This window comes from Ursus maritimus, unplaced genomic scaffold (genome assembly GCF_017311325.1).
Source record: "Ursus maritimus isolate PB19 unplaced genomic scaffold, ASM1731132v1 scaffold_17, whole genome shotgun sequence".
In the NCBI taxonomy this organism is placed as follows: Eukaryota; Metazoa; Chordata; class Mammalia; order Carnivora; family Ursidae; genus Ursus; species Ursus maritimus.
The window spans coordinates 60,111,137-60,138,530 of NW_024424119.1; the positions used below are offsets into that span (position 1 = coordinate 60,111,137).

Consider the following 27,394-nt stretch of genomic DNA (forward strand, 5'->3'; position numbering starts at 1 on the left):
CGGCTCAGGTCATGATCCCAGGGTCCTGGGATCGAGTCCCACAGCGGGCTCCCTGCTCAGCGGGGAGCCTGCTTCTCCCTCTGCTCCCCGCCCCGCTTGTGCATGCGTGCTCTCTCTCTCAAATAAATAAAATCTTAAAAAAAAAAAAAAAAGATTTTATTTATTTATTCGACAGAGATCGAGACAGCCAGCGAGAGAGGGAACACAAGCAGGGGGAGCGGGAGAGGGAGAAGCAGGCTCATAGCGGAGGAGCCCGATGTGGGGCTCGATCCCAGAACGCCGGGATCACGCCCTGAGCCGAAGGCAGACGCTCAACCGCTGTGCCACCCAGGCGCCCCAATAAATAAAATCTTTAAAAAGAAAATGTCCTTAGTTTTAATTTTCAATACCATGAAAATCAATAGCTGTAACCCGCATGTGTGTGACCCTGGATGCAGCCGCTGCTGTGACACGGAGCTACGGGTGCCCAGACGAGATCACAGGGAGACGAGACACAGGGAGGGCTCCTACCCCCCTGCACACGAGCACATCCATCAATGCCACTTTAACGTCACCTCTGCTGGGCCATCTCAAACGATAGTGTGGATTTGCAGGGAATGATGTGGAAGGACGCCCGTGAGAAAGCGTGTGACGGGTGTGGTGACCTCAGGGAGCAGAGCTGCCTCTGTCACAGGCACCGTCTCCCCAGCGCAGACAGTGCAGAGGGCAGAGACCTGCACCCCCGCGGGCCCCACCTGTACACTGCGCGCCCGGCCTCCACCTCCATCCAGTCCAGCGCAAAGTCGATCTGCCGCACAAAGGACGACACCCGCTTCACCACGGTGTGCGCGACGCCCAGGACCACAGTCGGCTGCTTCCGCATAATCCTGCCGAGCCGGGCCAGAGTCACTCCTGCACCACCACGGCCTAGAGCCAATCCCACCAGTGCTACCCCTTCCCTCCAGGCCACAGCACTTGAAAGTTGGAAGGACCCACACCCCCCTTTCTCAAACAGTGATGCCATGTAGCACGTGACAGAGACACGGGCCCAGGGCCAGGACAGAGCTCGGTGCCCACTCAGCCATCTGCTCCATCGTGGCCCATGTACACCCAGCGGCCAGCAGCCCTGGGCCCGCCCGCGGAGCCCCCTGCCTGCTGCATCTACCCCACAGATGTGCTCAGAGCACAGGCCTCACATGGGGGCCCGACCCCAGTAGTGGGATGCAAAGTCCCTGCCCCCCGCAATGTGCCATGAAGTCCAGAGTGGCTGGGGAAAGGGGTTGAGAGGGGGCACAAGATTGAAGATGAGGCCGAGAGGTCGGAGGGCAACGACCACGTGTGGTCTTGAGCCGGGAAAGGTGGTGGGTGGATCCTGGGCATGATGGCAGGCTCTGGCCTGCAGGAACACAATGGACTTGGTTCCCTGGTCGCCATGCGTGAACAGGCTCCTGGCGGTGAGGGCAGCAGCAGGGGCGTGGTCAGCTCAGGGGCTGCAGCCGGACTGGGGCCACTCCAGCACTCAGCCCGAGAGATGGGCAGATGAGAGTCACTAGTCACAGAGCAGACAAAAGTGGGAGTGGGAGCAAAGTGGGGAGAAATCTACAGTTCGGCTTTGGTCAACAGATTAAGGAAGCCCCTGAGGCACCCCAGGGGGATGTCAAGACACCAGGCTGACACACAAGCCTGCACTTAGGAGGAAGTTTGTGGGGGAGATATGAATTTGGCACATAAAGGCCCAGGATTGGATGAGATCACTCAGGACACCAGACAATGTCTACAGGGCAGGAGCTGCCGGCAGCAGGAGACTCACACTGTGAGCATGCAGACACACACACAGGGGAGTCAGGCAGGAGACCAGCCTGAGGACATGTCTGGGCCTGGACAGGGTGGACAGGGCTGACGAGGGTCTATGCCCAGGCTTAGGGGTGACGTGGACTGTGTCTTCCTAAAGAGGAGCGGGAGTCCTCCTGGGCTAACCCGCCGTGCGACACCCCTGTCCTGCTACCTCACCCTCGCCCTCACAAGGCACCCCTCGCCCTTGTCCCTGGGACTCCCATCTCAGGCATGAGTAGGGCCAGAGGCAGGACCTGGAGAGGTGCCTGACGTGGGCCCCACCACAGCCACCACCTGCAAAGGAGCCACCCAGGCCGGCCTGGACTCATGGCAGGTCAGGGCCCAGTAGAGACTCACTCATAGAAGTGTGCCTTAGAGATGGAGAGAAAGCTGCAGTCCCTGTTGGCCTTGATGGTGAAGATGAGGGGCTCTCCTGTGAGCACAGCCAGCTGGCCTACCATCTCCCCGGGGCGCACGACGAACAGGCAGGTGTCTTCCTCGCTGTCAATCTTCCGCTGGTACACATGCAGCAGCCCCGAGACCACGAAGAGGATGTTCATGTCCTGACCAAACAAGGGGTGTGGGCTGGAGACCATGGGGGCTCTGCCACAGGCTGGGCTTCTCCTATGCCTGCACTGTCTCATGTCACTATTCCTGGGCCCAGGCTCTCCCAGGAAAAGTGTCAGCAGGGTCCATGGTTTTACCGTTTGATCATCAATCACAGGAGGTCAATTCTTTAGTGGCAGAGGGCCTAGCCTGTGGCAGACGCATACCCCTCCCGCACGTCAGCGGGCCTGTGTGGACACGCGTGCTGCCAGGCAGCTGCTTCCCAGGCTCTATGGCCCTGCTGCCCAGGTGACAGCCATCCAGAGGCCTCCAGATGTGCTTCCTTCTCTCTCCACATGGCCCTGCTGAGTCTCCCTGACCCTGTACACATCACACGTCTGCCAGGTGTGCCTATGAGACCAGTCTGATGCCAACCTCAACTTACCTGTGTCCATCACCCGGCCTCTCTCCAGACCTGCTCACTCTGCTCTGGTCGGACTGCTCCTCTCTGCTCTGAGCAGGAGGGCCAGTGCAAGGCTCTGGGAGGCCCGAGGGCAGAGGCCTGGCCCTCAGGGTCTGGGAGGCCAGGAACAGACAGGCCGGCTCTATACCCCGTGCCCCCTCGCCACAGCCTCTGAGGGGTCCCTGGGTGCTGTGCACCATGGAAGACCGTAGCGAGGACTGAGGCCAACCAGCAGGCGCGGGCTTTCCTGACCCGTGGCCCAGACTAACCAGGCACAAGACAGTCAGCCAGCAGTCTGCTTCCTTTGGAGAAAAGGAAGAGCCTTTCCTGGTCATGGCACAGACAAGAGGGAAGAAGGGGGAGAGGAAGAGGCAGCGACGCTGATGCCTTCAGACAGCCTCAGAAAGTTCCCCGGGGGCCTGATGTCACCCCGCCCCCCAGGCTGGACCTCCACACCTTCCCCATCCAGGGCCCACAGGCTCCTGCTGCCTGGGCACATCTGTCCCCCAAGTCCTGTCCCTGGGTCTGCACAACCAGCTGGGATCACCTGGACCCTTACGAGACAGGAGTGGAGGGCCCAGGCTCAGTCTGCTCTCCCAACAAGAAAGACCTGTCTCACCAAAGCCGCTCTAAAAGCAAACTAGACAAAACACGGTCCACCACGCTAGTGCCGGAGCCAGAGAAAACCCAACTCCTACAGAGGGAGACACGCAGACCACGCCTGCACCAGGGCAGACGAGCTCCCCGGGGGGTAGACGCTGTGGAGATTATTTTTGCCTGCCCAACAGAAGGCGGCTTTCAGAATGAGAAATAACGTTCATTTCATTAAAAAAAATTATTTTTTATCTGTATTTGGATTTGAGAATTGAGGAAAACAAAAGCATCTCTTCTGCACCTGTGAGATCAGTGATGACTCTCGTACAAATGTACGTACGTGTGCGTCTGTGAGCGTGGACACGTACCCTCCCCCGTGAGAAGGACAGGCTGGGTGATTGGCAACATGTCTGCAGGCACTCCCACAAGCCCGGGGTAAAGAGTGCCCCAGAAACGGGGATGACAGGCCCTGCATCACACGTCCAGCGTGTGCCTAGGCTGGGCCACATGGAGGCCGCCTCCTCAGGGTCCATCCAGTGCTGGTTACAGCACTGGGCAGGCCTGGGTGCCACTCCCTCCAGCTGCGGCCTTTTGCTCACCTGGTCTCCCTGTTTCGACACCACCGTGCCCCCCGGAACATGGAGAAGCGTCACCCGGCCATCCAAGAGCGAGGGGTCCTAAAAACAGGAACGCAGGGGTCAACACAAGAAGGCTGGCCCTGGCCCCCACAAGGAACACGGACACGCGCTCAGACCACCGCCAAGGTGGACCCTGCACAGCCACGCATGGCAATCTGGTACCATCAGCACAGGACACCCAGTCATGGGGCCCCGGGGTCTCTTGAGCTCTACCTCCAGGAGCGCAAGTGGGCTCCCACAGAAAATGGGGAAAAAATGCCCCTGGGTCTCCAGCAGGGGGAGGGAAAGGAAACATTCTGAAGCCCCCAGAGTATTCTGTTCTCCACAGGCCTGCCCTCAGGGGAAACTGCTGGGGTCCATCAGGGCTCCACTAATCATTGGAAGGGGAGGTGGGGGTGAAACAGAATTACGACCCAGGCACACAGCCCTTGCTGAAGACCGACCAACATGGGCCGCCGCGTACCCTGCTCCCCACGCCTCGCTGCCCCATCACTCAACATCCGTTGACTGCAGTGCCTTCGCTTTCTCTCTTCATTAATTATAAGTTTAATATAACAAATGTCGTTAAAGCAGCAATTCAAAACCATGAATCTTTTCAAAGGTGCACAGGGCTATTACAAGGTCAGCTGGCAGTAATGCAGCTACTATCTGGTACGGATGAAATGCTGGGCTGTGGGGTCAGGGTATGCTGCCATCCCAAGGGAGGAAGACACCCCTTCCCCCATTACGCCTCTTCAAGCCCAGAGCCCAGAGGGAACCCGAGAAGCCCAGAAAACAGGCCTGGGAGGTGGCTGTACCCCTGGAAGCCAGGCAGGAGCCACAGATCGGATCCTAGGTCCCACACCCCTGCTGTGCTGGGCTGGCTTCTTAGCTCCCCCTCCATCTGGCCCCAGGTGGGGGCTTCCGTGGCAGCAACTGTGAGGCTGAGGAGGGAATGCGCCCAACCCCAGCGACTCCCTGCCTGGATCACGCTAGAGAAGCAGAGGGAGCCCACAGTTCCTTTGACCAGGGATGTCCTGTCCCGCTATCAAGAAACAGCCACAAGGTACACAAAACGCAGAAGAGAGAGAGCAGCCCCAGAACCAGACTCAGACCTGCCGGGGGTGTTGGAATTCTCAGACCAGAATTTTATGCAACTGTGGTTAAGACAGGCTAAGGGCTCTAAGATGTAGACAGCACACAAGAATAAACAGAGGTAGAAATCCTGAGAACTGAAGAGAGAAGCTGGAGATAAAGACAGGGTGGCAGAAATGAGCCCCTTGATGATCTCCTTTGCAGACTGGACTCGCCGAGCAGTCTTGACGCTTGAAGACACAGCAACAGAAACCCTGAAATTGAAAAGCAAGCAAGCAAACAAAACTGATAAACACAGAAGAGGATACCCAAGGACGGTGGGACAACGACAAACGTGTAACATATCTGTGATGGGAAGGCCAGGAGGACCCCCCAAATTAATGTCAGACACCAAACCACAGGCCCAGCCAAGCAGGACAAATGCCAAAAACCCACACCAGGCTTAATTACAGAAAATTAAAGATAGGGGCACCTGGGTGGCTCGTCGTTAAGCGTCTGCCTTTGGCTCAGGGCGTGATCCCGGCATTTTGGGATCGAGCCCCACATCAGGCTCCTCTTCTGGGAGCCTGCTTCTTCCTCTCCCACTCCCCACCGCTTGTGTTCCCTCTCTTGCTGGCTGTCTCTCTCTCTCTGTCAAATAAATAAATAAAATCTTTAAAAAAAAAAAAAAAGAAAAGAAAATTAAAGATAAAGATCCTGGAAGAAGCCCGAGGGAAGAAACACTTGACCTAAAGAGGAACAAAGGTAAGAATGATATCCGACTTCTCCTCTGGACGCACAGGAGCAAGAAAAGAGTAAGTCGAATATTTAAAATGTTGAGAGAAAAAAACAACCTAGAATTCTGTACCCAGTGAAATCATCCTTCAAAAGTGCGGGAGCAATAAAGATGTCTAACAAACGAGAACCGGGGACTCGGGTGCCGGCAGACCTGCCTCGCATGATGTTCAAAGAACCCCTTCAGAGAGAAGGAAAATGATAAAGGTCAGAGCCATGGATCTCCATAGAGAAAGAGCACAGGAGAATCCAGCAAAGGCAAAATAAACACTTCCATTGTCCTTCTTCTTTGTTTTTGTTCTTGAAAGATTTTATTTATTAATTTGGCAGAGTGCGAGCGAGCAGAAGCAGGGGGAGCAGTAGGCAGGAGAGGGAGAAGCGGACTTCCCACCATGCAGAGAGCCCAACGTGGGACTCGATCCCAGGACCCCAGAATCACGACCTAAGCTGAAGGCAGACGCTTCACCGACTGAGCCACCCAGGCGCCCCTGTTTTTGTTTTTGTTTTTTTTTAAGATTTTATTTTTAAGTACTCTCTACACCCAGCATGGGGCTTGATCTTACAACACTGAGATTAAAAGAGTCACACGCTCCAGGCGCCTCGGGGGTTCAGTGGTTAAGCATCTGCCTTTGGCTCAGGTCATGACCCTGGAGTCCCAGGATCGAGTCTCACATTGGGCTCCCTGCTCTGCAGGGAATCTCTTTCTCCCTCTGACCCTCCCCCAACTCACGCTTTCTCTCTCTCATTCTCTCTCTCAAATAAATAATATCTTAAAAAAAAAAAAAAAAAGAGTCCCACACTCCCCTGAGGGTGGCCAGCTGGGCGACCCTCCCTGTCCTTATTCTTAACTGATCTTCAATACAGCAATGCAACAGCAACGCCCGTACTTGGTATGCATGCTACGATGACCCGGGGTGGCAGGTCAGGGTTATGTGGCTCCAAGTTCTCACGCTCTTCAAAGCAGTTTAGTGTTTAAAAGGAAAACTCCCTGTTTCCCTACACACTGAATACGTCCAACCACACGCAGTGGGCTTTCCCACTCGGGGCAGGTCTCCGGCTCTCTGCGACACCTGCTGGGCAGCCTGCAAGTCAACCCAGTTTTGACCCCACAGGTTAGGGGCTCCGTCCCACCAGACTGCCCCCACTTCAGACGCCAGTCCCAAGTAGAGGGCCCCCAGGGTGCACACAACTGGCTACACAAGGGACTGGCTATGAATTGAAGGTTCCCACAACCCTCTCCTCGAGTTCACAGAACTCAGGGAAACACGCGTGTGCTGTCGCCGGTTTTGTTACATAGAGCACTAGTCAAGAACAGCCCAGTGGAAGTGATGCATAGGGCCGGGTATGGGGGGAAGGTCGTGGAGCTTCTGTGCCCTCTCTGGGTGCATCACCCTGCCCACGTGGGTGTGTTCACCCACCTGGAAGCTCTCTGAGCCCCGTAGTTTACGGATTTCTGTGGTGGCGTCATCACGTAGGCGTGATGGATTATTAACTCAGTCTGCAGCCCCTCTCCCGTCTCTGGAGGATGGGGGTAGGGCTGAAAGTGCAAGCTTCTGACTGTGGCTTTGTCTTTTCTGGTGATCAGCCCCGTCCAGAGTCACCTCAGGAGCTGTCAGGAGCCGCGGGCAGAGACCAATACATATATTTCTGATTATGTCTCTGTAATTTGAAAGTGGACTAGGGTTAGGTGTAAATGTGTCTTGCAAATTTAGGGCAACCACTAAAAAAAGTAAAAAAGGAATGTAACAAATTAACTAAAAAAGAAGAAAAAATAGGTCATATAAAACGCCCCATCAAATGACAAAAAGCAGAAGAGTGGTGGACAAAAATAAGAACAGAACACAAGGGCGACAAAGAGAAAACGGTAACCAGTGTGGTAGATAGTAACCCGATTATATCAATAATCACCTAAACATCAATGGTGTGAATGCACCAGTTAAAAGACAAAGATTGTCTGACCAGCTACAACCGCATGTTGTCTCCAAGAAACCCACCTTAAATGTAAAGACACACACAGCTTAAAAGGAGATGAACAGAGAAAGACCATGTTAGCACTAAGCAAAGGCAGCAGAAGCAGCTCTGTTCATTTCAGATGAAGCCTACTCCAGAGAAGGAAGATTAGCAGGGATGACGGGCATCACACAGGGGTCAGTTCTCGAACAGGTAACAACCCGGCACGTGGTGTGTGCGTGCCTGACAGCAGAGCACGAACCTGCATGAGACACAAACTGACAGAAGTGCCGCGGAAGTAGACGGATTCCGTGCAGCGGCAGCGGGCGGCAGAGAATCAGGAAGGGCACAGCGAGCTCAACAGAACCATCCAACAACGGGGCACAATTCATAGCTATAAATTGCTTCGTACAAAAGAGCGGAACACGGTCTTCTCACGTGCAACATTCTCTGAGATAGCCTGCATCTTCTGCCATAAACCCCATCTTCACAAATTTAAGAAAATGCTAATCATACAATGTCTATTCTCAGAGCATGTGGAACGACACTACAAGTCCTAACAGAAAGATAAATGGAAGATCTGAAAATACTTGGAAATTAAACAACCCGCTTCTTTTTTTTTTAAAGATTTTTTTAAGTAATGCTTACACCCATGTGGTGCTTGAACTCAATCCCAACAATCCCAAGGATCAAGAGTTGGACACTCAACCCACTGAGCCACCCAGGCACCCTGAAACAACATACTTTTTTTTTTTTTTAAGATTTTATTTATTTATTTGACAGAGATAGAGACAGCCAGCGAGAGAGGGAACACAAGCAGGGGGAGCGGGAGAGGAAGAAGCAGGCTCACAGCAGAGGAGCCTGATGTGGGGCTCGATCCCATAACGCCGGGATCACGCCCTGAGCCGAGGCAGACGCTTAACCACTGAGCCACCCAGGCGCCCCTGAAACAACATACTTTTTAAAAAAGATTTTTATTTATTTATCTTAGAGAGACAGCGGAGTGGAGGGGCAGAGGGAGAGAAGCAGACTCCTTGCTGAGTGTAGAGCCCTTATCAATAAAATCAGTAAGCCCCTAGCCAGACTAAGAAAGAAAGAAAAAGAGTAAAAATTATTAATATCAGAAATGAAAGAAGGGTCCTGACTACAGATGCCAAGCAAAGGAAAAGGAAAATGAAGGGATACTATGAACAACTGTGTGCTCAGCAACTTGGTACCTACATGAGATGAGCCCACTCCTTGAAAGACACATTCCACCAAAATTCACCGAAAAAAAGAGACTATCTGAATAAGCCTATATCTATTAAGAAATTTAATCAGCAATTACTAACCTTCCAAAACAGAAAGCACTATGCCCATATGGGCTGGTTCACTGGTAGATTCTACCAAATACATAAGGAAGAAATTCTATCAATTCTCTGTAGGGGCACCTGGGTGGCTCAGTCAGTGAAGCCTCTGCCTTCAGCTCAGGTCGTGATCCCCGAGTCCCGGGATTGAGCCCTGTGTCAGATTCTCTTCTCAGCAGGGAGCCTGCTTCTCCCTCTGCCCCCTGCTCCTACTCTCTCTCTCTCTCTAATAAATAAATAAATAAATAAACAAACAAATAAATAAAATCTTTTAAAAAATTCTCTACGATCTCTTTCAGAAAACAGAAGCAATTCTTCTTAGCTCATTCTATGAGGCCAGCATTTCCCTAACACCAAAACCAGACAAAAACGTTTCTAGAAAAAAAATAGACCAATATCTCTCAGGAACACAAATGCAAAAATTCGCAACAAAGCATTAGCAAATCAAATCAAACAACATATAAAAAGAACTATACACAACAACCAAGTGGGATCTGTCCCAGGTATGCAACGCTGGACCAACATTTGAAAATTAATTAATGTAATTCATCCCATCAACAGACTAAAAAAGAAAAATCACATGGTCATATTAATAGATGCAGAGAAAGCACTTGATAAAATCCAACACCCAGTCATCACAAAAGCTCTCAGTAAACTAGGAAGAGAGCGGAGCTTTCTCAACTTGATAAAGACTATCCTCAAAAAACCTACAGCTCACATCACCTCATCTTAATGATGAGAAACTCGAAGTTTTCCCGCTAAGATCAGGTACAAGGCAAGGATGTCACCTCTCACCACTCTTTTTCAACATTGTACTGGAGGTCTGTGGTAATGCAATAAGGCAGCAAGAAAAGGAAATAAAGGGGCACCCTGGGTGGCTCAGTTGGTTAAGGATCTGCCTTTGGCTCAGGTCATGATCTCAGGTCCTGGGATAGAGCCCCGCACAAGGCTCCACGCTCATCAGGGAGCCTGTTTGTCCCTCTTCTGCACCGCTCATGCTCTCTCTCAAATAAGTAAATAGAATCTTAAAAAAAAAAAAAAAGGAAAGAAAATATAACGTATACAGATCGGGAAGAAAGACATAAGACCATCTTTGTTCTCAGATGAAGTGATGATCTATGTAGAAAATCCAAAAGAATCAAGAAAAAAACTCCCACAACTAGTAAGCAATTATAGCAAGGCTGCAGGATAAAAGGTTACTACACAAAAGTCAATTGCCTTCCCACATACCAGCAATGAACAAGAGAAACCTGAAATTAAAAATACAACAACATTTACATTAGCATTCACAAAATGAAATACTTATGTATAAACCTAAAAAAATACATGAAAAAACTACAAAACTTTAATGAAATATATCATAAAATAAAGAATTGGAGAAATATTCCATGTTCATGGATAGGAAGACTGAGTATTGTCATGATGTCAGTTTTTCCCAACTTAATCTACAGATTCCATGCAATCCCATCAAATCCCAGCAAGTTATTTTGTAGATATCAATAAACTGACTCTACAGTTTATATGGAGAAGCAAGAGTCCCTGAATAACCAACACTCCAATCCAGAAGAAGAAGAACAAAATTAGAGTCTGACACTCCCTGACTTAGGACTCACTATAAAGCTACAGTTATCAAGACAGTGTGGTATTGGTGAGGTGTTGACAAAGAGATCAGTGGAACAGAACAGAGGACCCAAAAATATAAATGAAGTAAACTGACCTTTGACACGGAGCAATAGCAATAAAATGGAGAAAATATAGCCTTTTCAACAAATGGTATGGGAACAACTGGACATCCACATGCAAAAAATGGATCTAAAGGGGCTCCTGGGTGTCTCAGTCGGTGAAGTGTCTGCCTTCGGCTCAGGTCATGAGCCCAGGGTCCTGGGATCGAGTCCCGCATTGGGCTCCCTGCTCAGCGGGGAGTCTGCTTCTCTCTCTGCCCCTACACCCCGCTAGTGCGCACACGCTCTCTCTCAAAAATAAATAAATAAAATCTTTAAAAAAATGGATCTAGATACAGACCTTATACCCTTCAAAAAAAGGAACCCCAAATGGATCACAGACCTAAGTGCAAAATACAAAATAAAACTCCTAGAAGATAATACAGGAGAAAATCTACGTGATCTTGGGCTGGAAGATGACTTTTTACGTATGACACCAAAGGCATAATCAATGAAGGAACATACCACTGCACACCTGCTGGAATGGACAAAATCCATAAACGTACAGAACACTGACCACGTCAAATGCTGGCGAGGACGCGGGGCAGCAGGAACTGTCGTTGAAGGCTGGGGGACGTGCCACACAGAGCAGCCACTTTGGAAAACAGTTTGGTGGTTTCTTGCAAAAACTAAACCTACTTTTACCATAAAATACAGCCCTTGCACCTCTTACTATTTACCCAAATGAGCTGAAAATGTAGGCCCACATGGACATTGACAACTGCCCAATCCTAGAAGCAACCAAGATGCAAGCGAACAGATAAACTGTGGTCCCTTCCAGAAACAGAACACCATTCAGCGCTAAAAAGAAACAAGCTCGCAGGCCATGGAGACATGGAGGAACCTTGCACGAGTTCACGGAAGTGAAGGAGGCCAACGTGAACAGACTATACACTGTATGATTCAACATCGTGGAAAAGGCAACACTACAGAGACAGTAAAAAGACAGGGGTTGGAGGAGAGACAAACAGGTGGAGCAGTGGAATTTTAGGGCAGTGAACGACTCTGCGTGAGGCTGTCCCCACAGACACGTGTCACTGCATCAAGCCCAGAGTGCACACCACCAAGAGAGCCCTGAGGTAACGCTATGGACTTTGGGTGATGAGGACATGTCTATTGTATTGACCGCCTCACTGGGCGGGGGTGTTAGTACCGGGAAAGGCTGCACGTGGCGGGTAGAGGGGGGCAGCAGGGATACAGGAAATCTCTGTATTCTTCTCAGTTCTGTTGTGAACCTGAAACAGCTCTAAAATATAGAGTCTGTTAAAAAAAAAAAATGAGCAAGTAGTGAAAAAACCCATTTGTGATATAGCTGGGGAGAGGGGAAGACTGGCTGCTGGGCGGACTGTGGTGCAAGGCCTTTCCCACCTGTGGGCTGTGAGGATGGCACTGAAGTCACACGCCACTGCTCAGTAGCAGAGTAAAAAAAAAAAGCAGACATTCTAGAACCATACAGTGGAATAACCAAACTTAAGACCTCAACACACAGGCTTAACAGCAAAGTAAAGACCATAAAAACAGAGCACGTGGGGCGCCTGGGTGGCACCGTGGTTGAGCGTCTGCCTTCGGCTCAGGGTGTGATCCCGGCGTTCTGGGATCGAGCCCCACATCAGGCTCCTCCGCTATGAGCCTGCTTCTTCCTCTCCCACTCCCCCTGCCTGTGTTCCCTCTCTCGCTGGCTGTCTCTCTCTCTGTCAAATAAATGAAAAAACTATTTAAAAAATATATATACATATATATACATATACACACACTATAGATTCAGACTCCTTCCTTTCATCCTGCACAAAAACTAACTCCATCTCATTAACACCTAAGAAAGGTAAAGCAAAAAAACATCTAAACAACAATACAGAAAACATCTTTATGAAGTGGAAGTAAGGAACTATTTCTTAAGCAAGGCACAAAAAGCACTGACCATACAGAAAAAGACTGGCAAGTTTACTGTGTTATAATTAAGAACTGCTGTTCACCAAAGGTACCATTCAGAAAGCAAAAAAGGCAAATATTAGAGCAGATTATGTGCAAGAGCTATAATCAACAACAGACTCTCATTTAGAAAACATGAAGAAACCCTGAAAGTCAAAAAGGGAGACAGAACAATGGGCAGAAGTCTCAAACTATTGCCCCCAAGAGGCAGACAAAGCAGAAACGTGGAAGGCGCCCGGCCCTACTGGGAACTGCGAAAATGTAATTAAATCCGAAAGCTGTACTCAACACTGTGCCCATATTTATCTGAAACGGAAAAGGCTGGAAACCCAGATTGCTGTCATGCACGCAGGGCCAGGAGCCCCCGATCTGGGCGAGAGGTGACGCACAACCCCGGGGGCACGGACGCGCGCGCGTCCCTCCACAGCGTGGACAAGGGGTGGGTGTGGATGAGCGCATTCCTGCGCGGGCACAGCTTCCGGGACTGGCAACCATGTGGGCAACTCACAGACACGACGCCAAGCAAGGCCCAGCGGGCCCAGAGGACACAGGATGAATCACACACACAAAGTCCCCATGTGGGTGCAAGGCAGTGGTCTTCCCAGGGAGGAGGGGCTGCCGCCACGGAGGGCACACACCTGGTTTTGGGAGCTACGAATAGTTTGGCCCCTGCATGGTGGTTCCATAGGCACCCACATTTTTCTGTATACAAGGTATTCACAGCTCTTTAAAATGTGAGGGAAAATGGGTAAAGAAAACATGGGCAGGTGATGAACAGTCAGGAGAGCCATGGCTTTTAACCCTTGTGGGGCATCCTGGGTGGTGTCGTCTGCAGAGCACGCAGGACTCACAGCCCCTCCCCTGCCACCTGCAAGCATGAGGGGGAGGGCAGGGATGTGCTGAGAAGGTGCCAGGGGAGGGTGTGCAAAGCCACCGGCACAAGGGCGCCATCCTGAGCACCCCCAGAGGGAGCCCCGCCTCAGGCAGGGGCTGTGGCACCCCGACCTGGGACATGATGCCCAAAAGGAGTGGGTCCTTAGAAGGACAGTCTGTGGGAGTTAGCACCTGCCTCTGCAGAGACTGTGTGTGTCTCCCTGCTCACCCTAGCAGAGAGAAGGCAGGGGGGCAGCCACTTACGTCCAGCTTCATCAGGGTGAGCAGGTCCTTCTTGGCGGCTCTGAAGATGGCATCTGTCTTCCTGCTGGAAACGGTCTCGTCTGAGTTAGTCTCTGCGTAGTGGAAGACTGCAGAGGGAGCGTCTGCCACAACCACGTTCTTCTTGGCCTTGGGAAGAGCACAGGCAGCGTGATCAGAGGGACGTGGCAGGGGAAAGGTTCCCGCAGGAAGCACTAGGTCAAGGCAGAGCACAGCCTGAGGAAGGAGAGAGGGTCCCCACCCACCTTGCTGGCCATGGCACTCTCGGGGCGTTCCTCTGCATGGAGGAGGACCCTGGCGCGGTCACATGCCATCCTCAGCTCTGAGGTAGCTCCTGCTGTGCTCCCTACAAATGGAGGGGAGACTCAGGACACTGTGCTGGCCTGCCCGGACATGCAGATCCATACACATTCACAGAGGGCTGGCTGAGCTCTCCCCCCGGAGGCAAAGCAGCGCAGACCCCGGGAGGGGAGACTCCGATCACTGGAGTGAAGCCACTGTGCTGCCATGCATGCCCTCTTGTGACCCACGACCAATTTTTATTTTATTTTTTAAATTAAAAAAAATTTTTTTTTAAGATTTTATTTTTAGGTAATCTCTACCCCTAATGTGGGACTTGAACTCACAACCCGGAGATCAAGAGTCACATGCTCCACTGGCTGAGTCAGCCAGGTGCCCCCACAACCAACTTTTAATCCTGAGATACTGTGTATTCATAGTATTTCCTATAATGTCGTTATATTATTATTTAACAATGTATTAATGTTATATATTTTATTAACATTATATTTTACTATTATTAGTAAACCCAAGTCGTAGGATACCAATAGCTATTTTAAAAATAAAACCCAGGGGCTCCTGGGTGGCTCAGTCTGTTGGGTGTCTGCCTTCGGCTCAGGTCATGATCCCAGGGTCCTGGGATAGAGTCCCGTATTGGGCTGCCCGCTCGTCAGGGAGCCTGCTTCTCCCTCTGCCCCCCTTGTCATGCTTGTGCTGTCTCTCTTTGAAATGGATGAATAAAATCTTAAAAAAAAATAAAACCCAACTGGGGCACCTGAGTGGCTCAGTCAGTTAAGCATCCGACTCTTGATTGTGGCTCAGGTCGTGATCTCAGGGTCATGAGACTGAACCCTGTGTCGGGCTCCATGCTCAGCACAGAGTCTGCTTGAGATTCTCCCTCTCCCTCTGCCCCTTCCCTCTGTGTGCGTGCACGCTCTCTCTCTTAAATAAATAAGTAAATCTGAAAAAAGAAAACTAGTATTAAAGATAAAACCGTACCACAGTCCATGATTAATCCATGCGTACGGTAAAGGTTACACAGTCCTATACGATGCCGTTCTTATCATCAGTTTATGCACATCACATATTGTAGAGACAGCTGGCAACACTTACAATGTTGCCCTCTGCTCTTTGCAGACACACGTCATACCTGAGGGCATTATCTGTAGGGACCAGTGGGAGGGTGACTGTGCCCATGTGTGTCTGTGGAACTGGGTGATCTGCAGTCAAACTTTATCACATGTGGACTGCTATTACTTTTAGTTATCTGTCACGGAAGCTTTTTTTATTTGAAAAATTTGCTAAACACTTTAAAAAAAAAAATATGGCAGGTCAGCTGAACAGCCACATGGCAAAAAAGTATACTGTGTGTCGTACACACTTTAGACAAAAGAACCAATCCTAGAGGGTTTAAATATGAAAGGTAAACTGTGAAATCTCACAGGCACATGTCCTACACAGGACACAACATGCACTGATTACAAAAGAAAAAACTCAAAAAATTGGACTCCATTAAATTAAAAAACTTCTATTCATCACAAGTCACATTAAGAGGGTGAAAAGAGCAGAAAATATCTTCAATACATATATCTTACAAAGGATTCATACAGAGAAGATCTAAAGAACTCCTATTAATCCATAAGGATGAATGATGATCTCAGAGGAAAGCAGACAAAAGACTGTGCAGCCCACTCCCAACAGAGGGGGCAAGTCCTGGGGCTCAGGAGTCATCAGGAGGACAGGGGTGTGGCCAGAGAGCGGCCTGCTGGACCAGAGGGGCCGAAGTGAAGAAGAGAGGAAGCAGACAGTGGGCAGGGGCAGGGGGCTTCCCGCAAGATGGCGCGGCCCGTCAGCAGCACTGACACACCAGGCCAAGCGCGCCTGAGTGGGACAGAGGACTGAGTCACAAGGGTCTAACTGCTGAGAGTCACACGTGCTGGGGGCCCCATACTGGACAGCGCGGTCTGAGGAGGGCGGGCACCCAGAAAACCGGGGGCAGTGTCTCCTGAGCCAACAGCGTGCACTCTATGACCTGGCAGTTCCAACAGGAACACATATGTGTGCCCAACAGACACAGAAAGGCAGCGTATCCCCACGACACATCGCTACCCACCGCCGAGAACAGGTGCAGGTTGCTGCACACGACACGTGTGGACATCAGACTCCAAGCTGAGCCGAAGCCAGCGGACTCTAAGAGCTGCTCGAGCTGCGGGAATCCAGGAGAGCAGAGAGCTCTGATGGGACAGGTGGCAGAGCCTAACATTTCTGCCGGTGGAAATCGGAGCAGGTGCTTTCTGCGTCTGGGCACAGCCTCGCAGGCGAGCTGTTTATGAGAAACCCTCACACGGCCCGTTTACAATTTACACCTCTGTCTTCATATTATACAACCAAAAACAGTTAATGAAAATTGAAAACAACCTGGTGTCAGTGAAGAAATAGGCAAATATCCCAGGAGAACACAAAAGATGCCTAAAAAGTAGATCCAAGTAATGAAATATCCAGAACAGGCAAATCCGAGAGGCAGAAAGCAGATCAGTGGTTGCCCAGGGCGGGGGCAGGGGTGACGGATAATGGGGACGTGGTGTCTCTACTGGCTGACAAGACGCTCTGACATTACATAGTGGTGACTGATACACAATTCTGTGACTATGCTAATGAATCATACACTTTAAAAAGGTAAACTCAGTGGTACGTGAATCATATCTCCAACAAGCTATTACTAAAAAACAAAAAGCCATGTTTATTCAGAAATCTGACACCAAATGGAGACGGCCCCAGAAAAGGCAACGGGAAATGAAAGATCGTTTCGTGAATGGTGCTGTGTAAATCACCACCACACAGAGTGAGAAAAGGCTGGATTTCTGACTTTGAACACACACAAGCAGGAAGGGCAAACAAAGGAGCCCTCAGTGCGGAAGGGGAAGCACACAGCTCACGGAAGAGGATCTGGGAAAATACGCTTACGATCCAGTGAATCAGGAAAGAACAAGGAGGAAAGCGCCAAACATAGATCACAGGGTGTGCAACGGCTGGTTTTCAATAAAGGAGCACCACGGTTCCTGCTCCATGACGGTCCACAAGCCTGGGTCTTCTGACAGACGGAGACCAGAAAAACGCATCTGAACAATTACAACTCATGAAGGGTCTCTATCCAGAGCATATAAAAGAACTAATGCAAATCAACAATACGGACTCAGAAAACCCTGCAGAAAATGAGCAGAGAATAAAGGCAGACAATTCTTTTTTTTTTTTTTTTTTTTACTTTTAAGTAGGCTCCGCACCCAATGTGGGGTTCAAACTCAAAACCCTGAGATCAAGAGTCACACGCTGTACCAACTCAGCCAGCCGGTGCCCCTAAACAGACGAATCTTGAAGAGGGAACCCAAATGGGTCTCAAATACACCAGATGATGAAACTTGCCTACAGCTCAGAAAATGCGAATGAAAACAACAGGAGCTTTCTAACTAACGTAAGAGCAAAATTCGAAGGTGATAAGGAGCGAGCTAGTCTGTGCAGACTGCGGGCTGGACGCGAGAATCCCTGGGAGCACTGCAAGGTACACTGGGAGACCATCCAGGCCGCAGCACACAGAGGTGACCAGGTCCGCATGGGGGAGATGCTCCAGAGAGGGTCAGAGAGCCACTGAGAAAGCACAGCAGAGGGCGGGGAGGAGCTGGCACAGACAGCCCCTGGAGAGTTCTGCCTTTTTTTTTTTTTTTAAGATTTTATTTATTTATTTGAGAGAAGAGAGACAGAGAGACAAAGAGCACAAGTCGGGGTAGGGGGCAGAGGGAGAGGGAGAAGCAGACCCCCACTGAGCAGGGAGCCCAAGGCAGGGCCCAATCCCAGGACCCTGACACCATGACCTGAGCCGAAGGCAGACGCTTCACTGAGCGAGCCCCCCGGGTGCCCTGAGATCTCTGCTTTAATGAAAGCAGATCCCAGTGGCAGCTGAGGGGTTAGAGGGCCTAGGAAGTCCATTTCAGTGGAGGATGCCACACAGCGGTGTGCTGGTGGGCACAGCCCAGCACAGGGGAGAAAGGATGGCACTGGAGATGCTCCTGCAGCGGCCAGGCGCAGCCTCGGGGATGCGAGGCAGGGGTAAAATAGGGCAGTGTAGACAGGAGCCCACATGATGCTCGGGGCAGCAAGACGCTCGCCACTGTATCTAATCAAGCCAGCGTGTGGGCATAGGGTTCTCTGGGCCTGAGAGCTTGCCCACTTATAAATGCTTCAAGCTCAGGGTGCCCAATGCCTTACCTGGTGGAGCAAAAGGGGCCTGGTCACCTGCCTGGGCCTTGCCAAGCTCATCCAGGATCTCTTCGCGGACAGAAGGCAGCGGGAAGGACTGGCTCCTCTTCAGCAGAGGCCCAGAGGCTGCTGCACGGCTGCCCCCTCGATCTGCTGGGAGGAGATGGGCGGGAAGGAAGGCCTCTGTTCCCACGGCAGTGCACAGACCTCATGTCTCAAGGTCCTCAGGCCACAGCCTCAGCACCCACACCCACCTGCCCAGGGGAGTGGTTAGCCAGTGGCAGCCTTGGACACAGGCGGGCTCTGCCTCTCCTAGGTCTTCCTGAACTGACTTGCCCCTTGCGGCCAGCTGCTCCCACCAGGCTGAAGCCTCGCACGTTCCCTTCCCAGGGACTGTTTTAGTCGAGGTGACCATCTGAGCACACTTGGCGTGAGCCTGGCACGCTTCGGTGCTTCCCTGGCCCCTCAGGTGGATAAACCTCAAAACACCCTGAGCTACACAGCTTTATTTCACTAGTCCATCAGCCACTTGTTTGTAAACACACAGGGGACCTATCCCATATTTGCTAGCATGGCTACGTGTTACACAGTCACCCTGAAGGTGACTTGTAGCCAAGAAGCCTCAATGGACAGTCTCCTTCCCCACATCTAGGACCCGCTGGAGAGGTCAGAGCAGCATGAAGCTTGGAGTCTGCTCCCTGAATGGCTTTCCCCTGGAGTCAAGTCTTCCCTCAGAGATGGGGGTGACGGGAGGGGGAGGGCTGGGAAGCTGGAGACCAGTCCGGGGGCAGTACCTGGGTCGCAGGACTCCGGGGGCCGCAGGGGCCTCTCGAGACGATCCTCGGAGCCGCAGCATGCCTGCCTCTTGGTCTTGCCAGCAGCCACACTGGCCACAGACACCAGGGGGATGGCCTGGCTCTCCTGGGGTGTGAGAAAGCAGCAGGTGCTCCAGAGGCACCCCTGGGCTAGTTCTCTCGGCAGCCACACTTGGGAGAACAAGAGTGGCGACCAGCACAGAGACCAGCCGTAAGCTCAAGGCAACAAAAGCCCAGCTTGCTTTATCCTGGCAACTCTATCAAGCTTAAATGATGGCCAACATTGTTAGAAACCGTAACGCTCCTCACGAAGATGAAAAGTAATGTAGAAAACAAAAGGGTGTGCCCTAAAATACCAGTAAAGGAAGATAATAAAACCTAAAACCCCCAGAACTCGGGAGAAGCCCCAAGTACGGCGCTGACCCCAGAATGAGTGATCAACACCCAGGCCCCTCCAAGCCGGGCCCACGAGGGTCCCATCTAACCTACTGCTCACAGCAGCTCTGCGTGGAGCAAGCTGACCCCTCCGTCCACAGTGCTGGCAGGAAGGAGCCCCAGGGACAGGAGGGGACCGCCTCCACTGGGCCAGCAGGCAGCTCAGAAGCCTGTGCCAGGTGAACAGCAGGAAAGGGGCAGGTGAGCTTATGGAGCAAGGTGACCAAAGAGACCACGCTCTCCTGGAAGGGGCATCGGGGAGTCCCATCCCCCAAGTCTCATGGGTGGGACAGGTCCTCAGCACAAGGTCTCGGGAGAATCAGCATGGCATTGGCACCAGCACTGGCTTTAAGGCAGAGAAGTAAACACAGCCCCACAAGCCCCTCTCAAAGCCCAGGGTCCCGGCGACACGGATGAGGGCGCGAGGCTGCACTTACCGGGTTGAAGAGCTCTGTGGTCAGGCCCAGGTAGTTATGCAGAGCCAGAAAGGTGACCCTCTGCAGCCGTACCATGATGATCTGTGAGAGGACAGTCAGCTGTGCCGCGCCCAGCGCGTCCTCCAGACGCCCTGAGCCCCGCCACGACATGAAGCCCCCAGTCCTGACAACTCACCGTGGTCACCTAAGACGTTAGTGTTAGGGGCGTAAGGAAACTACACTATTTTGCAAGTTTTTGGTAAATCTAAGATTACTTCAAAACAAGAAATTTAATAATAATAAACTCTTTGGGGGGCTAGTGGGGGTTCTGAAGACCTCTTTGAGGTCATCAACACTAACTTTTACTGTAAGATATGTATTACAAATCCTTCACAAAACCTCCTTAGTCCTTCCTACACCCACTCCAGACGGGCCTTCCTGGGTGTGCGACACTCAGAACTGACGCCGTAGCCTGTGGTGAGCGCCTGTCCCGGGCCCTGGGCCAGAAAGGGCTCCTGCACACGCGACCCACCTGCACCACCCTGGCCAGGGTTTCAGGGTACTTCTCAAAGACTCCTTGGAAAGCCACCGCAGGGAGCCGGAGGACGGTGGAGGGGGCAGCGGCACGGGCGGATACAGTTTTGTACGGAGCGGTGTGGCCCTGCAAGGACGGCAAGATCAGGCTGCCCCCAGCAATCCCGTCTCCAGAAGCGACAAGACACCAGCACGTGGCTGTGCGTGGAAGCACCCACCAGGGCCCCGCGGTGCCTCGGGCCGCACGCCCACTGCCCACAGGAGAAGCATCTCCTAGGAGCCCGCAGAGCTTGCTCTTCCAGCCAGGACAGCGCCCTCTGCTGTCACCACCCTGTCCATCCACTGCTGCTTCCTGGCAGCCACCCAGCATTCATCTGTCCCGATGGTTTTGCCTTTGTCAAAACGTCACATAAATGGAATCACACAGAGCTGGCTCCCTTCACTGAGACGGCAGCTTGAGGCCCGCCATGCTGTTCACGCACCAGAAGTTATGACAAAGGTGCCAGCACGCCCCCTCATCATTTAAGCACCAGTCGGCCGCTCTGTGGAGAGCGGGCACCCCTGCGGTGGGTGCACAGTGGGTAGAGGGTATATCTTGGATGTGGCCCCACAAACCCCATCAGATGGCAATTCTCATCTTGGTCCAAGAATCAGAGAGAAAAGCAGGTGCATATGTTTGGGGGAAAGGTGGGAAAAGGGAATGACAGTGTAGCCACTGTTGTTAAAAATGGCTCGTGGGCTACTTATTTCCAAATTGACTTGTTTGTTTAGAAAAACAATACCCTCGACCTCACCTAAAATTGACACACTATGTGAACCACAGAGAGAGGCTGAATTGCTGAGAGTGAGCACAAGGACCAGGTGGAGCCCCCCCAAAAGCATCACGCTTGCAAGCCTCTCCAAACACTCTCAGCAGCAGAAGCACGAGAACAAACAACTACGAGCAGCTAGACGTCAGTTGGCAATGGGTGTATCAAGAGTGGTGCGGGCGCCTGAGCCAGGACACAGCCGTGCAAGTGGACGCCTGACACTGATGGCCTGCACAGGCCCAGCTGCAGAGGCCACAGCTGCCCTCTGAGGAAAGGAGGGGACGCTGGGGAGGGGGGGCGCCAGCCAGCCAGCTTGGCGATGGCTACGTGACCTGGGTGACGGCTAACCTGGCTGCTCACTAAGTCTACTGCATCTCCATACAGCCGAAATGTTTCACAACATTTGTAAAAATGAAAGCAATAACGGAAGGGGGAGTTGGAGTAAGGTGGTCGAAAGGTACAAAGTTCCAGTTAGAGTATCAGGACGATGAGTACCAGGGATGCAACGAGCAACACGGTGCCCGTAGCTGCCGCGGGTCCCACAGGAACGCTGTGAAGGGGGTCCTAGGAGCTCGCCACATCTCATTTAAATTGATCTCTGTGAGATGATGGGTGTTAGCTGGACCTGTCGTGGTGATCCTTTCACGACAGACGCAGACCAGCACATCCTGCCGTACACCCCACGCTCACGGTGACGCGCCGGTGATTTCACAGTAAAATGGAAAAAAACTAACAGAAGCAAAATTGCCTAGGTATCAAAAGAGTATGTTCTTACTTCAGTCAGAAAAAATAATAATAAAGGCAACCTCCCAGTAAAGATAGTGTGTATCTCCACGGCATGCCCACTTATGTCTGCTCTGTTAAAAAGATACAACCCTCCAAGAATCAAGACAAAAGCTAAGAGCAGACGAGATGTCTCAACAACACTGTGGAAGCTAGTGAAAAGTGCGTGACAGAGTGGCGGCTGACCGAGCCGTGTGATGGAAGCTGAACCGCTCTCCTTCGGGTACAGAGCCAAGACGGTGAAAGCCATCCTCACGGGAGGGCCCGAGCCCCCTCCCTGCCCTGCAGGGGGCCACCGGCATCCTGCAGATGGTGAAGCGGACAGGTCACAGCCAGGCACTGTCTCACGCCTGGGCTGGAGGACAGTGTCCACCTGGGTGGGGCAAGCCCACACGCCTTCCCGAACTCCAAGCCAGTTCCTCTGTGGCGGGACATGGGCAGATTCCTCTCTGAGATTCAGCTTTAGAGAAAAGAACTGCAGAGGCTGACCTGTGGGGCCCCTGCCAGCCTTCCCGCAGTAAGCCCCAGGGGGACAAACCCTGAGCACACAGGGGCTCACAGACGGCTTCCAAGGAGCTCACGGTATTTTTCTTTTTATAATTAACCCATATATCCAGCATTCGAATGAAGGTATAGGACATTTCCGGCAACCCAGATTGAGCCCCCACTGAGCCTGATCAACCTAGTCCTGACAGGTAACACTAATTGGCCAGAACAGGCAAACTTCAGCTCAAGGGCCAAATCTCACCCCCTGCCTGTGTTTGTAAATAAATCTTTATTGGGACACTGGGACAGCTGTGCTGAGCAGTTACACCAGGGCTGTGTGGCCTGCCTGGCCCTCTTGTGTGCTGACCACCGCTCTGCCCTCACATGTCAGTCTTGTCTGTGTGAGGTGTTCCTTCTGTGACTCACTCTGGCTCCATGTGTGGGGCTCAGTCAAGCTGGTGACGTAGCCAGGTCAATGTGATGTCACTCCCACACAAATGGGCTGCTGCGAAAGACAGAAGCCGAGATAAACAGAGAAGAGAGACCCAAAAGAGCGAGAGAAGACACAGGGAGCAAAAGAAAACTTCATCTTACTTCATCCATAAAAAATTATAACACGTTATTTAAAAAAATAATTTAGAGGGAGAAAAAAAGAGCTCCTAAAATAAAGAACATGGTGCCTGAAATAAAAAACACAAGAAACAACAAGTGTTCGTGAGGATGTGGAGAATATTAAAAATACAATTACCACACGACTCCAGTAATTCCACTGCTGGGTATTTATCCACAGTATACGAAAACACTAATTAGGGGCGCCTGGGTGGCTCAGTCGTTAAGCATCTGCCTTTGGCTGAGGGCATGATCCCAGCGTTCTGGGACCGAGCCCCACATTGGGCTCCTCCGTTGGAGCCTGCTTCTTCCTCTCCCACTCCCCCTGTTTGTGTTCCCTCTCTAGCTGGCTGTCTTTCTGCCAAATAAATAAATAAAAAATCTTAAAAAAAAAAGAAAACACTAATTAAAAAATTACACATGTAAAATACATGCATGTACACACACATGCGTGTGCACACACACGTGTATAGGTATGTGCACCCAATATGCAGCAACCGAGTGCCTGCTGACTGACGACTGGGTAAAGAAGATGCGCTGTGTGTGTATACATATGTTCATGTATATATAACACACATACGTACACGTATGTAACAGATTACTACTCACCCGTGAAAAAGAATGAAATCTTGCCATTTGCAATGACGTGGATGGATCTAGAGAGCGTTTTTGAGAGCGAAAGAGAGGGCACTCAAATGGCAGAGGAACAGGGAGAGAGAGAATCTTCTTTATTTTTTATTTATTCATTTGAGAGAGAGAGAGAGAACAAGCAGGGGGAGAGGCAGAGGGAGGGGGGAAAAGGCTCCCCCCTGAGCAAGGAGCCAGATACAAGGCTCGATCCCAGGACACTGGGATCACAACAGAGCTGAAGGCAGATGCCTAACCATCTGAGCCACCCAGGCGCCCCGGACACAGAGAATCTTAAGTAGGCTCCACGCTTAGCGTGGAGCTCAATGTGGGGTTCAATTTCACAACCCTGAGATCAGGACCTGAGCCAAAATCAAAAGTAGAGTACTTAACAAACTGAGCCACCCAGGAGCCCCTAGAGGGTATCACGCTAAGTGAAATAAGTCAGAGAAAGACAAATATCGTTTGATTTCACTCATCTGTAGAATTTTAGAAACAAACAAGCAAAGGACAAAGACAGAGAGAAGCCAAGAAACAGACTGATGATAACCAGAGGCGAGGACGGGTGAAACAGGAGATGGGGGTTAAGGAGGGCACTGGGTGATACATGGAAGTGTTCAATCACTGTGTTGTACCCCGGGAACTAACATAACACTGTGTGTAACTATATTGAAAGTCTTAAAATTTAATTTAAAAATAAATGAAATAAACAAATAAAACAAAATAAAAATAAAATAAAAATAAAATAAAATAATAAAATACACGGTGACTGAAATTAGAAATTCAGTGGAAGGTTTGGAAAATAAAATGGAAGAAATCTCCTAGAAAGTGTAACAGAAGTAGATTCGTAAGGTTCCAGAACTCCATCTCCCTCCCCCCCTTCTTGGGAAGCAGACAGGAACCGCTCCACCAAAACAAGCAAGCTGGCCAAGGGAGCAGAGGTGAGGGCCCCACACAGACAGAAGGACAGGCCCCAGATGAGGAGTGGAGACCCCGGGGAAGCTGGAGCTCAGCCCAGGCAGGTCAGGCTGGACAAGAAGATGGGGGTCGGGGGCTTCCCAACTCACAGGGCACTGGGGCAGGGCACCAGACCACAGCATACACAAAAAACGAAGCCCCCCAAAAACCAAAGCAACTGTTAACTCCAAGGAAAACAAGAAAGGAACCTCACTGAGGTGAACAACACCGCTTGAGTGTGGCTTTGCTGGGGTGAGAAGAGTGTGGAGGCCAGCAGAGCAATCAGGAAAGTCTGCCCTCATTTCCAGGCCAGGAAGCCTACATGAATCTAAGACAGAAGGATTACAAAAGAGCAAGAGAACAGGTTGTCCAGAAAGCCTAGAAGAGATGGAGAGGGCAGTGGAACAGACAACTGTGATTCAAAAACACCAAAACTGTTTTTAGAATCTGTTACTTGGATAAAATTAATTTTTTTAAATGACAAACACAAATATTTGATTAGGCAAAAATGATGTCCTTACAGATGATCTATTAATCACAATACAGAATTATTTTCTCTCAAATATCACTCCTATTTTCTTACCCCACCCCACTGAAGGGAGATGGGCTCCCACTCCAGAAGGAGCACAGGGATGCAGCAGGCTGGAGGCCCTGCTCACAGCACACATCTCCTGGGGCTGCAAGAAATGGTGTCATAGCCCAAAATTATGAGACAAAGACTCACTACAGACAAGAAATACCAAGAAGAGCCTCCACCAAAGCTACTTTTTCCTTAATCCTCGCCAAGGTAGAGGGAGGGTACAGAGCTGCATAACTCCCTAATTTATCTCCATGTGGAGAGACAATCTGTCTACACCTCCTGGGCTTCTCAGGCTCACAGTGCCCCTGACAGATCCTGACACATACCAGCCAGAGGCCTACAGAGCCACATGGGACCTACCCTACACATCTGGGTGCCCTTCCCAGCACAACGCTCTAGGCATAGGCACTGGCCTTTCAAGGCGGGTCAGCCTTGCTCAGAGGAGGTGGTGTCTCTCTCAGCAGTGGCCAAGCGTCTTGTGAAGACACACCAGGTCCTGGGGGCAGAGCAAGATGCCACAATCCTATCAACACCTCCACCCCAGACCCCAACAAAGCTTACAGCATGTCTGTGCCAGCCTAACAGGGATGGGGGAACACAGTGGACACCCCAAAGTCCCGAGTTTGTCACCCCCTTGTACACAAGAACCCAGGGCTAGATCAGAGGATACCCACCAAGGGCCCCACCCATCATGAGTGTCACACAAGTTCCTGAACTCCGAGCCCCACATGGATGCACCCTTGCCAAGGTCTGCTAACCCGCTCTGCAGACCCCTCTGGGCAATGTCTGGGGACAGTGAGGTACAAGCTGCCTCAATGAACAACTCAAAGTGAAAGCAGGAAGTACACCCTCGAAGTCAAGGTGACAATCAAATACACCTTTTGAGCTATACAGGCGTGTGCATTATCAAAACTCAGGTAGTACACACTTAACATTTGTTTCACTGTATAGAGATTTTACTCTGAAAAAAAGAAAATTAGACATTAAACTCCTGTTAATGAAAAGGGAACAGGTGTGCAGAGCTCAGACTTCCTACAGCTAGTGCTGCACACGTAATTGATTTTACTACTCTGTCTACTTTTGCGTATGTTTGAAATGTGCCATGATGGGGCGCCTGGGGGGCGCAGTCGGTGGAGCACCTGCCTTCAGCTCGGGTCATCACCTTGTGGTCCTGGGATCAAGCCCCGCATCAGGCTCCCTGCTTAGTGGGGAGTCGGCTTCTCCCTCTGTCCCTCCCCCCGCCTCATAGTCTCTCTCAAATAAGTAAGTAAAAATCTTAAAAAAAAAAAAAATTTCCATGACAATAAGTTTAAACATCACAAGGTAACATGAGATATTATTTTGTAATTGACTGGACTGGCAAAGATCGAACATGAGATGACTGCCTGGCTGATGGGTGAGGACACGGGCGTCACGGGACTGTGGCTCAGGCGTGGGGGTGGGTGTGCACCCTCACACCACGGAAGTCTCCGCTAGCCAAGTACATGAAACAATGTGCACACAAAACCATTCACCGCAACACTCAACAGCAGAAGATTGAGAACAACAGGCATACGCATTGGCACAGAAGATCCAGAGGAGGGCCCCTCCTAGGAAGGGGCCTTGGGGCCTGAAGGATGAAAGGAAATGTTTTCACTACACAATGTTTGTCCCTATTGAATCTCGGACCACGTGCATGTATTACTCAGTCCAAAAAATAACCATTTAAAAGACAGCCAAAATGCATACGCAAATGCCCAGCTCTTCTTAAGGGCACAGTTAACGCTGTTCCCCCAAACACCCTTGACCTACGGGGGGTCCCTCCCACCCTA

The 27,394-nt window shown here is 51.0% G+C and overlaps 1 protein-coding gene across 4 annotated transcripts in view; it reads right to left on the minus strand.

Annotated features, from left to right (window-relative positions):
• PNPLA7 (patatin like phospholipase domain containing 7) overlaps window positions 1-27,394 on the minus strand; it is a 66,604-nt gene that overhangs the window by 32,618 nt on the left and 6,592 nt on the right. For 3 of the 4 annotated variants that reach the window (XM_040632296.1, XM_040632295.1, XM_040632297.1), the window contains 9 exons: window positions 20,731-20,859; window positions 20,220-20,300; window positions 19,327-19,453; window positions 18,542-18,685; window positions 14,248-14,348; window positions 13,985-14,131; window positions 4,015-4,092; window positions 2,170-2,375; window positions 735-866 (listed from right to left, as the gene is read on the minus strand). In XM_040632296.1, coding sequence (XP_040488230.1) covers window positions 735-866; window positions 2,170-2,375; window positions 4,015-4,092; window positions 13,985-14,131; window positions 14,248-14,348; window positions 18,542-18,685; window positions 19,327-19,453; window positions 20,220-20,300; window positions 20,731-20,859 — 1,145 coding nt within the window. The remainder of the gene's footprint in view (window positions 1-734; window positions 867-2,169; window positions 2,376-4,014; window positions 4,093-13,984; window positions 14,132-14,247; window positions 14,349-18,541; window positions 18,686-19,326; window positions 19,454-20,219; window positions 20,301-20,730; window positions 20,860-27,394) is intronic. The other variant, XM_040632294.1, reaches the window with a different exon arrangement.